We start from the raw sequence: 14,693 nt of genomic DNA, 5'->3' as shown, positions 1-14,693 counted from the left end.
CAGAGATGTGAGCCCTTAACATCTCACCTGGTTGCACCAATGGATCGGCCAAGGCGTCAAACGTGTGGAGGAGGTTGGGGGAAAGGACATCTCGAAAGGTCTTATAGTACTGAAGGGAAAACCCATCAGGACCCGGGCTTTTACCGACTTTCATTTGTGTCAGTGCTGTATCTAGCTCGAGGGGCGAAAACCGTGCTTCGAGAGATTTTACGCATTGGGGGGGGGGATGGACTTAGGGCCATGGAGAGAAAGGAACTCTGCGATAAGGGCGTTGTGCGCGTCACGAGCGGTCTGGGATTGTCGGAGCGGTTGGAGGTTGTAGAGTTTAGTGTAGAAGGTTTCAAATTCGTTTGCGATGTCTGCATTTTTGGTTAGTAGGGGGCCCTTGGGGGACCGTAGAGTATGTATAGTGGGAGACAGTTTGGCGGATTGGGCCGAACGCGCCAAGAGACGGCCACATTTGTTACCATGGTCATAGAAGATCCGTTGGCCAAGGATGTATCGCCTCTTGGCGCGTCTGCCCAACTCCTCCGCGAGTAGAGTGCGAGTTTGGATCAGGTCTTGGAGGGTGGTTTGAGCTTGGGATTGTTTGTGGGATAGTTCCAACAATTTCAACCGTTGCAGAAGGGAAGACACACGTTCCTGGTGCAGTTTTTTGGCCTGCGAGGACATGGCCAACAATTCTCCTCTGATCACGCATTTGTGCGCCTCCCAGAGGGAAATCGGGGAGGCAACAGATCCTGCGTTCTCCTGGAAGTATAGCCGCAGACGTGTGCGAATGCGTTCCAGGGCGAGGGAATCTTTAACTATGGATGGGTTGAAACGCCAAATTTTTGTTTTAGGGCAGGATTCAGGGAAGGATAGTGTGAGCGTGATAGGGTGGTGGTCAGAGAGAAACATGGGTTCGATGGAGGAATGTTGTAGGAGGAGGAGGTCGGTCTGGGACAGAAAGAAGAAATCAATTCTGGAATATTTTTGGTGGGGGGCCGAAAAGTACGTATGATCTTTAGTAGAGGGTTAGAGGGTGCGCCAAGCATCATGGAGAGATAAGGCTTGTAGTTGGGATTTAATCTGGCGTAGGGCTTTGTAGGTCAACGAGGAGGTCCCGGTGGACGTATCCAGCAGAGGGTTTAGGGGCACATTAAAGTCCCCAGCCATAAGGAGCAAACTGCTCTGGAAGGAGGTCAGTAGGGCACAAGTTTTGCGGAAAAAGGTAACCTGATGCTCGTTAGGGCAGTAGATATTGGCCAACGTGATCGGCGTGGATGCGTATGTACCCTTGAGAAAGACGTACCTGCCCTCAGGATCTATCAGGGAATCCGTCAGATGAAAATTAGCATGCTTGGAGATGAGGATGGAGACGCCCTTTGACTTCGCAACAGGATTGGTGACATGGAAGGCAGACCTGTATATGTGGTTCGACAGTTTCGGAATGGCATCAGAACGGAAGTGTGTCTCCTGCAGGAGAATAAAGTGAGCTTTGAATTTGGTTAAAGATGAGAGCACCTGGGACCTCTTTGCCGGCAAATTAAGACCCTTCACGTTAAGGGATACACATTTCAGCTGCAAAGGGTTACTAATTGGGGGAGAGGGCTGCATCGCCAGAGGCAAACGGAGACAGAAACTGTCACCCGGGGTTTGTAGGAGTAGGGATCCAAACGGAAGAAAGAGGGACGGGGGCTACACCCCTAGAGGAAAGCGGGCGAGGGGGGCAAAGAGTGGAGGCAATAGAGAGGGAAGAGAGGGGGTTGGAAAAGTCAGATAGAGAGGACAGGGAAGGGACAAGGGAAGAGACAGGGGGGAGAGAAAGAAGACAAGAGAGAGGGATGGAGGGGGGGAGAAGAAGGAGGCAAGGGTGGGGATCCGGGGGGGAGCTACCAGAGGTAGGGTTAGACCAGCTACCCACCTGAAGGGGTGAAGGGGGGATTCTGGTATGTCAGCCTGATCTCAAAGAGACCGCTGTGTGGGAACCGTGAAACAGGCGGGGACCGCGGGATGGCCACGGTCTGGGGGTGAGAATGAAAATAAGGGGGACTCCACCTACCGTGAGGTGGGTCCAAGCGTAGTGGGGAGCCTACCAAGAAAAGGGGAACCTGAGGAAGGAACATGTAAGAAGATAGCAGTAATAAGCCTTATACACAATATCACTTAGCCTTTACAAACAGAAAATTTGGCTATAACATAAACAATCTACAACCCATTGCAAAAAGAAAAAAGGAAAAAAAAAAGGAACAGTTCGGCCTACCGCCAAAGCATATAACAAAGCCGGAAGTTAGCCAAGGAGAAGGAAGTCCGTGGATTGACCAGCTCGAAGTACCCAACCCTCAAAAAAAATAAAAAATAAAACAAATGAAAACATCCAACCGAGGCTGGAGTGCAAAACCCAGGTGGGGGGGAGGAGGGAAGGAGGGGGGGGAGGGGGGGAGAGGGAGGAGGAGGGGGGGGATGGGAAGGGAAGGGCAGGGGGAAAGGAGAGAGGAGGGGACGGGGGGGCAAGGAGGGGATGGGGGGAAGCAGGACGGGGGGAGGAGGGGACAAGGGGGGCATCAGGAACAACCATGGGGTAGCAGACCCATCTAGAGGGTGGAGTAGAAACCAGCGCATATCGTCTAAGATTAGCCCCAGGAGAGTGCTAGATAGGTGGGAGCTGAAGGAAACAACTGCGACTAGGGCCCACAGTCTTCCAGCTACGGTCATGGGGGTGGGTGAAGAGCCAGGCGGACAGCTTGGATCGGGAGAGGGAAGGGATGCGTGTCCCACTCCTTCAGGAATCGTAGAATGCACTGCATCTCAGGGCCTCGGAAGGTGGTGAGCAGTAAAACACAATAAGAGGATCCATCACAGGGACGGTAAATGATAAGTCCATGGCCAGGAGCAGAGCGGGGGGAGGGGGCGGTTCCGGCAGGAGCCTGAGGTGGCATGGCAGGGTCTTCACATAATATATATATAATCCCCACTCTGGGATACGAAGGTAGTGCAGCCCGCACTGTCAGGTAAGGCATAAACCGATCCGATCCCCTCCCAGGCTCCCAAGAGGCCAAAGCGATGGCGTACAGCGAGTCAGCACCAATGGCAGGGGGCGGATTACACAGGTTTACGGTGATCTGTGCGGGGAAGGCTGCCCGGGGAGGCGGGCTAAGGACTCGGAAGTCAGTCATACGTTCGGGAGGTGGGGGAGGTCTGTGGCTGAAGTAAACACCCCGGGCCATCAGTGAAAACATAGTGGGGAATAATGGAAAGGGCAAAGCAGGTCCCGAGAGAAATGGAGGCAGGAGTGGTTGATAGGCTGGGAGGGGTACTCGCAAACGGCAGGTCTCCAGCGGCAACAAAGTTCCTCAATCTTCCAAAGCCTCACCTCTCACCAACGGAGGAGAGGGGCTGCGTTGACGCAGATCGCGGCGTAGCGGACGGGCATTAGGTGACATCGGTCCAGGCCTGCGATGGCGGGATCTCTGGCGAGCAGCTTTCGGTGAGGGGTTGAGCGATACAGGCCGCCAGGGTTCAGCTGGGAAGAAGATAGCATACCAGTCCGGAAGTTCGACGTGCGGGAGATCAAGTTGGTCACAAAAGGCCGGAAGGTCTTCGGGTGTACGGAGGAGAGCTGAGCGCCCCCTGGAGGAAGCAGATAGGCCAAAGGGGAATCTCCAGCGATACTGAATGTTCCTGGTGCGTAAGGCCTCTAGTAGCGGTCGCAGTGCCTTCCTATTCTGGAGGGTAATCTGCGAAAGATCTTGAAACAATTTCACCTCAGCCCCATTAAACGATATACGGCCTCTTATGCGTGCTTTGCGGAGAATTTCTTCCTTGAGGGGAAAGTTCACGATAAAGCAAATTATGTCTCTGGGAGGCTCAGAATCCCTGGACAGAGGGCGGAGGGCACGGTGAGCCCTTTCCATGTCTATGGGGGAGTCCGCCGGACGCTCCATGAGATCGTTGAAAATGGCGCACAGGGTTGGTTGAATAGCGTCGGGCTCGACAGTTTCGGGGATCCCCCGTACCCGAATATTGTGCCGGCGACCCCGGTTATCTAGGTCTTCAACATGCCTGTGGAGCTCAAACACTTGGGCGAGCTGGGAATCATAGGCAGACTGTACCTGGCGAATGGCTGCAGCGTGGGTCTGGGTGGTCTGTTCCACGCTGTCCATGCGGTGGGCCACAGCGAGCAGGTCCGCCTTAAGATCCGCAATCGCCGCTGTCACCGTACATTTAATGTCCTGTGCCACCTTCTCTAGATCCAGGAGGCTCGGGGGGTGAGCCCCCCCGGTGGCAGACAAAGATGCTCCGGGCATGTGATCGGGCGGCGGTTCGTCAGGCGAGGCCGGGGATCGGGCCTGCAGAGGCGCGTGTGCCTGGTGTTTCTGCGACCGGAATATCTCCGGGATGTGTCTGCCCTGCGGGGTCTGGGAGTCCTTAGAGGTGCGGGAGACGGACGAGCTTCTAGTGGACCTGTGCATAGCAGGGAAGGGTGGTAGGCTCCCGTATGTGCCGATGATATGTCCCCAGAACGCGGGAGCTCCCAAGTTAGGCAGCCATCTCGGTCTCCGTCCAGGCCACGCCCCCGATGATATTTGATTACCTCTGCGGTTTTTATTTTTTGCGCTATAAGCAATAGAAGAGTGACAATTTTGAAAAAAAAAAAACTATCTTTTGTTATAACAAATATTCAGATTTTTTTTTTCCTTCAGTTTAGGCTGATATGTATTCTTCTATATACTTTTGGTTAAAAAAAAATAAAAAATTGCAATAAGCGTATATTGATTGGTTTGCGCAAAAGTTATAGCGTCTACAAAATAGGGGATAGATTTATGGCATTTTTATTATTATTTTTTTTTTACTAGTAATAGTGGTGATCTGTGATTTTTATCGGGACTGCAATATTGCGGCGGATAAATTGGACACTTTTGACACATTTTTGGGACCATTGACAATTATACAGTAATCAGTGCTATAAAAATGCGCTGATTACTGTAGAAATGTCACTGGCAGGGAAGGGGTTAACACTAGGGGGCGACCAAGGGGTTAACTGTGTTCCCTAGGTGGGTTCTAATTGTGGGGGGATGAGATTGACTAGGGAAGGAGAGAGATCGGTGTTCATACTTGGTATGAACACAACGATCTGTCTCCTCTCCCCTGAGAGAACCGGGATTTGTGTGTTTACATGTTTTCATGGGCCCATATTGCATAAACGCGTGTTTACATGAATGCACAATTTCATGTTTTGCCTAAACGCATAGTTGCATAGGCACGTGCTTCCATAAACGCATGCTTCCATAAATGCATATTGCTTAAACACAGAATGGTATGTTTTCATTTGTACTGCATGCTTATATGCTTATTTACATAAAACTGCATACATATGTGCTTATTTACATTAAGCTGTATACATATGTGCTTATTTGTCTAGTACTACATACATATGTGCTTGTTTGCCTGGGACCACATGTGTGTGTGCTTGTTTGCCTAGGATGACATATATGTGTGCGTGTTTGCCCTGGGACCACATACGTGTGTGCTTGTTTGCCTGGGACCACATATATGTGTGCTTGTTTGCCTGAGACTACATACGTGTGTGCTTGTTTGCCTGGTACTAAATACATATGTGCTTATTTGCCTTGGGATACATTCACAAATGCAGGAATGGCAAGAATACTTGTATACCTGCATGTTTGCATACATAGGTACCTACATAATGGTATGACGTAAGGGAATGCTAGTCCCTTATCTTGGAGGATGGCTTCTTTGGTTGCTATCACTTCACTAAGTGGAGTGTCAGAGCTAGCGGCTCTTTCATGGAGCCGTTCTTGGTCTCACATCATAAGGTGATGTTGTGTCCTCATCCATCTCTATTGCCTAGAGTGGTGTTTCTAGTTTTCACTTGAATCAGGACAGTGGGGTTTATTTACTAAAGCTGGAGAGTGCAAAATCAGACTCACTTCTGCATACAAACCAATCAGCATCCAGGTTTTATTGCCAAAGCTTAATTGAACAAGCTGGGGTTAGAAGCTCATTGGTTTCAATGCAGAAGTGAGCCTGATTTTTCACTTTCCAGCTTTAGTAAATAAACACCAGTGTCTTGCTTTTTTGTTTTTATCCTAATTCACAGTCGCCAGGAAAATAATCGCTACCTAGTCTAGATGCTCAGGGTCTGCTGTGCCTATTTATCAATGAAGCCTATGGTTTTAAAGGGCAAAATACATTTTTTTTTGGGGGGGGGAGAGATTCTCTACCAGCTGTGTGGGAGTATCTTGGGCCATTAGGTGTCAGTGGTCCAGGTGTGTAAGACCGCTATTTGGTTTGTAAGTTTATACATCCACAGGTTTTTTTACCAGGTGAATGTCAAGAACATGGAGGAGACTGCCTTTGGTCTCAGTGTATTACTAACAGTAATAGTGTCAGATTCTGTGATGGTGTGAGTGAGTGACTTGTATAGTGCTACCTATGCAAACTGAATCGCCTCAGGGCGCTTTCTTGCCACCAGAGTCCATCTGCGGCTTTGCGTGGTCCTTTTACCCCATAAGGTCCTGACACGCTTACAAACATACACATATTAAGGCCAATTTTTTAGACAAGGTCTAATTAACCTACCAGCATGTCTTTGGAGTGTGGGAGGAAACCCACGCAGGCACAGGGAGAACATGCAAACTCCAGGCAGATGGTGTCGTGGTCAGGATTTGAACCAGCGACCCTATTGCTGCTAGGTGAAAGTGCTAACCACTACACCACTGTGCTACTCTCCCCTCAAGGGCATCACTTGGGGACATCCCAGATACTAATGACTGCTCTGTGTCCCGTCATGTACAATAAAGAAAATAAGATTTTTTCCTACAACTTGCCTGTAAAATCCTTTTCTTGGAGTACATCATGGTGCACAGAGGTCCCTCCCCTCTTGTCTGGGAAGTTTATTACTTGCTACAAAACGGAGGTACTTCCTGTGTAGGAGGGGTGATATAGGGGAGGACTCCTTATTTGCTTGATTTAAGAGTGTCCATTAACCAGTTGGTGTACTATAACCCACATAGTAATGACTGATCTGTGTCCCGTGATGTACTCCAAGAAAAGGATTTTACAGGTAAGCTGTAGGGAAAATGCTATTTTTGCACAATCCAAAGGATTAACCCCTTAGGTTCCACCGTGAGTATAACAGGCTTGCTTTACTGTATATACAGACTGATTTTACTGTTGTGTTTACAGTAAACAAGACTTTAAGCTCCATGCCCACTGGCTTAAAAAATCCCTGCTTGCTATCACTAGAGGTAGCCGAGAGGGTAGCAGCTGCAGAAGTGGAAACATGTTACTTGTCCCCCCCCCCTAAAAATGGGTGGACCATTTAACATGTTCCCAAAGGTGAACTTTGCAAATTAGATATGACATACTATCATTCAGAATTATTAGTATACTGTAACTGTTGTATTTATTTTGCCTGCTTTTAACATCACCTGAGTATGCATCTGTGTAATAATCTGCATCTAATATTGAAGGGAATAGCAAACATTCTCTGATACACTGGTCTTTTTTCATTTTCTTAAAACATTTAAGACCATTGGAATATCCATTAAACACACACAGACATTTTTATATCTCCATCCAGCAGGCTGGTGTAAGCTTTATAAGCAGTGATGTGCTAACTTCTAACTAATGCTGTATATGCAGGCTGGAAATGGCCAAATAAATATAGTTTATTCCTGAGACGGCTCTCTTAATCTGTACACAAGAAAGATAGCTCTGGCTGGAGCAGACAGGGGAGTTTATTGAGGAGTAGTAAGTGGCTGCAAGTTGTTTCAGTATAATTTGGTTACCTTGGGGAAAGTTCTTCAGCAGCTTTTGTTCTTCTCCAGAACATTGCCGTTTTGCATACTGATTACTTATTAGAAGCGCGCACACTTCACTGCTTAATGTGGCTTTCATTATCTCGTTTCTGAGCTCACAGCTCTGTGTTCAGCATCTGTAGCCCACTCTCCATTATTGTCTGCGCGGAACATCTGCTCCTGCGCTCTGTGTTCTCCAATTGTGATAAATGTCTACACTTCTACTTTGTCAGTCCAATTGTTTGGAAATCCAAGGAGGGGCTGCCCAGCAGCTTAGCGTACACTGGGATCACTGGCGGCCAGCCTTCTATGTATTGCTTTCTCCACTTCATGTAAGAAAAGAGTGATCCGCAGTCAGAGGTCTCTGAGATCCATTCCAGTGGCTGATAACGTACACTGTTGGCAGATTCATGTTTTGATTAATGTTTGCAGATTTTTACTTTTTTTTTTTCTTTCTTATGTTGGTAGATGTTTGCTTACCCTTTCATCAGAGGAACATTTTTTTTAAGATCCATTATTCAGGTATCAAGACAAGTATTGCTCCGCTTCGATGCCTGAGATCCCTGAAAGTGCTGGAAGTTCTGATCTCTTCACAGACTTGGATACAGGACCATATTTCTGCATAGCAAACATAGGTTAGGGCCTAGGGCAGCCAGGGGTCACGCATAGTTGCACATCATGCTGCAGACTGTCATTGACTGATTCTTGTGTATAGTAAAAGGTTCTGGATTGTTGCTCAACCTGCTAGGGTACAAACAAGCTGGGTTCTCTCATAACGACCTGCAAAGAGAACCAAGTTGGCGCCCACATCTCTTTTTCATCTGTGGTTGTACTGATGTGGAATGTGTGAAATATCTCTTTTAGCTTTTTCTACTGCCAGCCTTGCTATGGCTTGTATGGCTATGGGAGTATTAAGGCTAAATTATCAACTATAGTGTTGAAGGGTTTGCACAAGACAATATTCGCTTTGTTTACAAGTACATGGCTTTGTTCTTCATAGAGGGTGCTAGCTGTGTCCCTTTTATATTAGGTACATCCAACCTGCGGCCCATTACGGCTATGACTGCGGCCGAACACAAAATCGTAAACTTAATTAAAAATAGTTTTTTTTTTTTTTGTAAAAAATGCATTTGCACTTAGTGAACACATGTGGTCAAAGAAAATTTTGATAGCGTCTCTTTGCCGGACTTTTATACGTTTGTCTTCCCAGAGAAAAAATACTCCATTCTTCACAATCATGCCTTATTCATATCATCAGTTTTCGGCAGCACCTATATTTGTGAGCAGCTATATTCAAGGATGAAGCATACAAAGGGAAAAAATTAGAACCAAAATATCTGATGAGCACCTTGAGAATTCATTGAGAATTGCTACTACAGCCATCGAACCAGATATTGATGTGCTCGTTTATCAAAAAACAGTGTCAAATATTGCATCAGTTTTCTTTTTTTTACATTTATAACAAAAAATATTACAAAAAATATCAGTGACCTGCCCGACGTTTTCTGTTCATCGGCTATTTTTATTATTGGTGTATTTTATGTGTGGCCCAAGACATTTCCTCTTCTTCCAGTGTGGCCCAGGAAAGTCAAAAGGTTGGGTACACCTGGTTTATATTAATAAAGAAAATAATATGCTTTGTTTGCAGCCCTTGAGGATCAGGGTTTGACACTATCAGGATTAGTGCTATGTCTATCTTTGACCCTGTTGTGCCCACTACAAATCATGGACTCTGTAGGATGCAAGTACTGCCTGTTTGGTACCAGCTTTATCTTTTAAGGCTACTTCCTTTTCCACTGGATCTAGATTCACATTTATTACTAGAATTATACAGGATTTATATAGTGTCAGCTGTTTGCACAACACTTAACAAAAAGGGAAACAGTACAGTTATAATACGACAAGGGGGTTGGGAGGGCCCTGCTCACAAGAGCTATATATATATATATATATATATATATATATATATATATATATATATATATATATATATATATATGTGTGTGTGTGTGTATATATATTTAACAATACTTTCACTTCCAAGACGCCAACTTATTATTTAGAACAAAACTGCCTTCACAATGAGCACTGGAACCCTTGGAGAGAAACTCTTTTGCAGCATAGTATTATGCTCCTCCTGTTGCTTGGTACATGCATGTCACTAAAGTAAGTAAATTAATTGTGGTCAGGTGCTAAAGGGAACATAACGCTTTTAAAGGAGAAGTATAGCCAAAGCTCATTTAGCCGTACTTCTGTAGATCACAGTCGTGCAGTGCATTCTGAACTCCTGTCACCCGTTTTCAGCAGACAACAGCCTGAAGTCACATAGCTGGTCCAGGCTTGGAAAAGATCGCACCATATGGTCGGGGTTAACCCAGGGGCTTGGACCAGCACCTTACTCAGCCTCTCAGCAAGCCCCCTGAGAGCCGGAGGCAGCTGCTCCCAGACTGGGAGGAACAGAGAAGAAAATAAAAAATCTTGGACGGCCGCACACCACTGAAGGCATCTTTTTTGCAAAATGTAAATCCAATTCAGTCACTTCATGTACAAAAGAAACAGGGAGAAGCAGCTAACGTGTTTCACACCATGTAGTGGTGCTTAATCACGAGCTATGATTAATCACCACTACATGGTGTGAAACGCATTAGTTGCTTCTCTCTGTTTCTTTTGTACATGAAGTGACTGCATTGAATTTTAAATTTTGTAATAAAGATGCCTTCAGTGGTGTGCGGCCGTCCAGGATTTTTTCCTTTCTCTTAAACTTGTGCAGAGCCAGCACCTGCAAGTTCATAATAGGGCAGGTACTCTTCAAGGTTCTGACGCTTCTGGAGCAGTAATTTTCTTCTATATTGGGAGGGACAGAGAACTGGTGACTAACAGTCACCAGCTCTCTGGTCAGGGAGCTCTGAGAACCGAGCGTTTTGCGGAGTTTGATCACTCAGTTCTCTGTGTTAGAGCCGGCAGGGGACAGATGCAGCAACAGACTGATGCTGCATCCACCTAGGTAAGTGTGATTCCAAAATAAAAATGAATCCTACACTTTTCTTTTAAGTATGGACCATTGGGGCTCATTCATACTATGTCTGTTGATCTACATAGATCAACACAGGCTCAATTTGGGGACACACAGAAACCATAGGTTGAACTTGATTGACTTGTGTCTTTTTTCAACCTCACCTACTATGTAACTATGTAACATTTGTTTGCGTTGTGCCCTGTTCACACCATATATGTGTTATGGTGTCTGGTGCATATAAAAACAGCTTGTATGCATTTTTTTTTTGTATAAATCTTTTTATTGAAAATACAATGGTGGTACATACAGTAGGTAAGCATCTGAAAATGAACAAGTGAAATCCGAATACAAGCTTGTATGCATTTTTATGCAGTGTGACACATCACAGCATGTCACAACACTCTGTGGTGCATAGAGTTGAGTGAAGTGTCACCAGCATGCATGGATTTTAGCTTGCAGGCTGGTGAAAACGAGCCCTTAGTGTTCTCTTCTTTAGGTTACTCTAGAATTAATTTTCTTCTCTGTACAAAGACTCTTTATTAAATTTTTATTTGTATCTTGGAAAAAGTAAAGCATTCTGATTAAATTGTGGTTGCCTTGATGACTGTAAAAGTCCATCTCACATTTACTAACAGATCCTTCTCCAGCAGATACGGACACTTGATACCTTTTATCAAATTAAAAAATACAATATATTTGTTTCCTGCAGATATGGTCCAAAGCTGACCACACCGTCAGATTTTGTTTTATATATGATCTCTCAGATCAGCAAAATTTACCAGCTATGAGATGTGAAGGACTGCTAAAATGCAAAAAATCAGACCAAATATTATCTATTCGGGTAGACAGTTGAGCTATTTGCCTATAGAGAACTATAGGCAAAGGGTTTTTTTTTTTTTTTTTCATTTTGGATAGAGCAAAGGAGGTTTATAACACATGTCAATTCTTTTTTTTTTTTTTTGCCATCATGTCCCATTGCAGGTATTTCCCTTCACTTCCTGTCCTATAGCCTAAAAAGAAGTGAGGGAAAATCACTGCAAATTAAAAGAATCTCTTGGGGACCCCCAGGTTACCAGAACTAGTGTCACCATTGCAAGATCCCCTCTATTACTCTTCTGGGGATAACCCACAATTTGGGATTTTCTTTTACGTTCACTTTCGATCATAATGGCAAACAGGACAAATAGACAGGGTGAATCTTCTTAATGAGGGCACAGACAGCAATAAAACCCTAATAGGTGTTTTAATCCCTCTCCACTCCATCCAAAACTGAACAAAAAGGGCTTTAAAGCGGAGGTCCACCCAAAAAATAAAAAAATTAATATTAAAAACCAGCAGCTACACATACTGCAGCAGCTGGCTTTTAATAATAGGACACTTACCTGTCCTGGAGTCCAGCGATGTCGGCACTGCAGCTGTTTTTTCCATCAGCTGTCAGGTGCAGCCGCTGCCATTGCGTGTAAGGGTACCTTTCGGCTTCACGCTGGGAACCCTACTGCTCATGCATGAAGCCCGCTCCTCTCTCCTACTGGCCTGGAGACAGGGGAAGGAGGAGGGAGTCCCAGCGGTGACGTCAATAGCCCCGGGTGAGGCTCCCGGAAGTGGGAAAGGATACCTGTCAGACAGGTACCCTGCCCCCCCCCTCCCCCCTGAAAGGTGCCAATTGTGGCACCGGGGGGCACTTTTGGGTGGAACTCCACTTTAATTATACTTGAAATAATGGAAATGTCTGGATTGAGCGATAATGGGCTTGTTGGAGCTGCTGGCCTCCTCACTTTCTCCCACAGTCACAAAAACTTCCTAAACAGACTTGAAAAATGTATGGGGATCTTTGCAGTGTTCTACAACTTGCCAGCACTGAAAGTGTCTGCAAAAATAGGTTGTTGTTAACATGTTTTCTGTTCGAATGAATCTTAAAGCAGTCCAGTATAGTCTGTAGCTTTTATTTATTTATTTTTTAATCATTAGAAATCTGTAGCTTTTAATATTTTTTATGATTTCACATTGCCTGCTCTATAGATTGCTGTGCTTCTGATATGAAAAGGGTGAAGTGTGCTATTATATATTTTAAAACAAATACTTGACTATGGAATATTTTGCTTATGGCAGGAACTTTGCACACTAAGAAGTGTTGAATTATTGAATTATTCTGCATTTGTGTGACTGTTCTAGGTATGGAAAAAATCACTTACAGAAAAGGTTGGTATTCTAAAATTGCATTGGGAATATGTGGCCAAATCAAACATAATTTATGCTTACCAGAGAACTTTGACATAGTTTATAGGGACCTTTATGTAATCTGTATCTTGCTCTTTATCATTGCAGTGCGTTTGTGTTCCGATCGCCTTAGCCTCATCAAGAAGTGTATTTCTCAGTCTTCCACCAGCTACAAGCAGGCATCCAAGCTACTGTCACTGGCTCATTTGCTGAGAGTTGCAGGTACATTTTTTTCTTATCTAATAAAGGGCACACAATACAATTTGTAATTTCATTGGTGGTATTAATAGCATGATAGCATTCTTTTCATTATATTTGTTTTAGGTATTAACCTATACCAGTGATGGTGAACCTTGTCACTCTAGATGTTTTGGAACTACATTTCCCATGATGCTCAGCTACTCTGCAGAGTGCATGGGCATCGTGAGAAATGTAGTTCCAAAACATCTGGGGTGCCAAAGTTTGCCATCACTGACCTATACTAACTAACCTGTGTAAAGAAGATGTATATACTTGCCTATTTTCAGCCTGGTCCAGTCATATGATCCATCTCCTCTGTCAGCCAGCGGCAGGTGGAGGGACATCGGAACCTATGGGTGATGTCATCACTCCCGGCTTTCCCAGCTGTTGTTAGCCGCCGCTGGCTGACACAGGGGAGCCGCATCACATGACCGGATTGGAGATGGCTGAAAATAGATTAGTTAGTATAGATGCGAGGAAGGGGAGGGCATTTTAAAGACCAGTTAGGAATTCTACTTAAAGGTAACCCATTCATTATGAGCGGGCTGCCAACACACTGCAACAGATTAAATAATCCTGCATAACCCTTTAACAACGCAGTAGGCCCCAACGTGCCATATATGTATTGTGGTAATAACCAATTAAAGTAGATATAATCCCAGTCACCAAAATATCATATAATCATTACTGTTCTTTCCAGTTATTTCCAGTATTTATAAATCTACAGCTTCATTAAAAAAAAATAAAAAAAAATAATAAAAAATGTTAAAACACTTCTATTCAGAGAAAAAATGGACACCTCAGTGCAAAATGTCAACTATATCAAACACTTTGAATTCAGATGACACTTCTTCATTGATAAGAGTTTAATGGCATCTGAGAATCATCACTACAATCTCCATTTATTTTGGCACCTATTGGAATTAGGACTCACACAGCCAATTCTCCAAAATCAATCAATCGATCAACAATTTTTTGGTGTCTATTAGGTGACTTGATCACCAATTCGTATATTGATTTACCATTAAATGTACTGACCATCCTTTGAACTCCTGGTCAGCGGCAAGCTCGGGAGGCTATTGGTTCTCAGTGTCCTCTCTTAACTTCTCCTCTTCCTTCTCTCTTCTATGCTTACTTTTACCCCCTATACTTAATTTTTGGATATTTGTAACACCATTCCAACAGTTACTTTATTTTGACAATACTTAAGGGCCTGATGCCCTCTGTTTCTGTAATCTTTAACTTTATCAGAAATGCATAGCATACGTTAATCTACTTTGTCATTTGAAATACTCAGTAAAATATATAAAAAGATATAAACAAAAATAAATAATATTTTTTGTTAATTCTGCCATAATAGTCTTTTTCATAAATTTTCTGTTATATGGTGACAACACTCTGTCCCTGTTGTGCGC

At 44.5% G+C, this 14,693-nt stretch overlaps 1 protein-coding gene across 2 annotated transcripts in view; it reads left to right on the top strand.

Annotated features, from left to right (window-relative positions):
* The window catches only part of NBAS (NBAS subunit of NRZ tethering complex), a 1,050,553-nt gene that overhangs the window by 436,348 nt on the left and 599,512 nt on the right, over positions 1-14,693 (top strand). For both annotated transcript variants that reach the window (XM_077488811.1, XM_077488809.1), the window contains exon 32: positions 13,147-13,260. In XM_077488811.1, coding sequence (XP_077344937.1) covers positions 13,147-13,260 — 114 coding nt within the window. The remainder of the gene's footprint in view (positions 1-13,146; positions 13,261-14,693) is intronic.

The sequence above is a fragment of the Lithobates pipiens genome, unplaced genomic scaffold, assembly GCF_037356315.1.
Source record: "Lithobates pipiens isolate NorthernLeopardFrog02 unplaced genomic scaffold, aLitPip1_a1.2 Scaffold_18, whole genome shotgun sequence".
Taxonomy (NCBI): Eukaryota; Metazoa; Chordata; class Amphibia; order Anura; family Ranidae; genus Lithobates; species Lithobates pipiens.
This window is presented reverse-complemented; position numbering and strand designations above follow the sequence as displayed.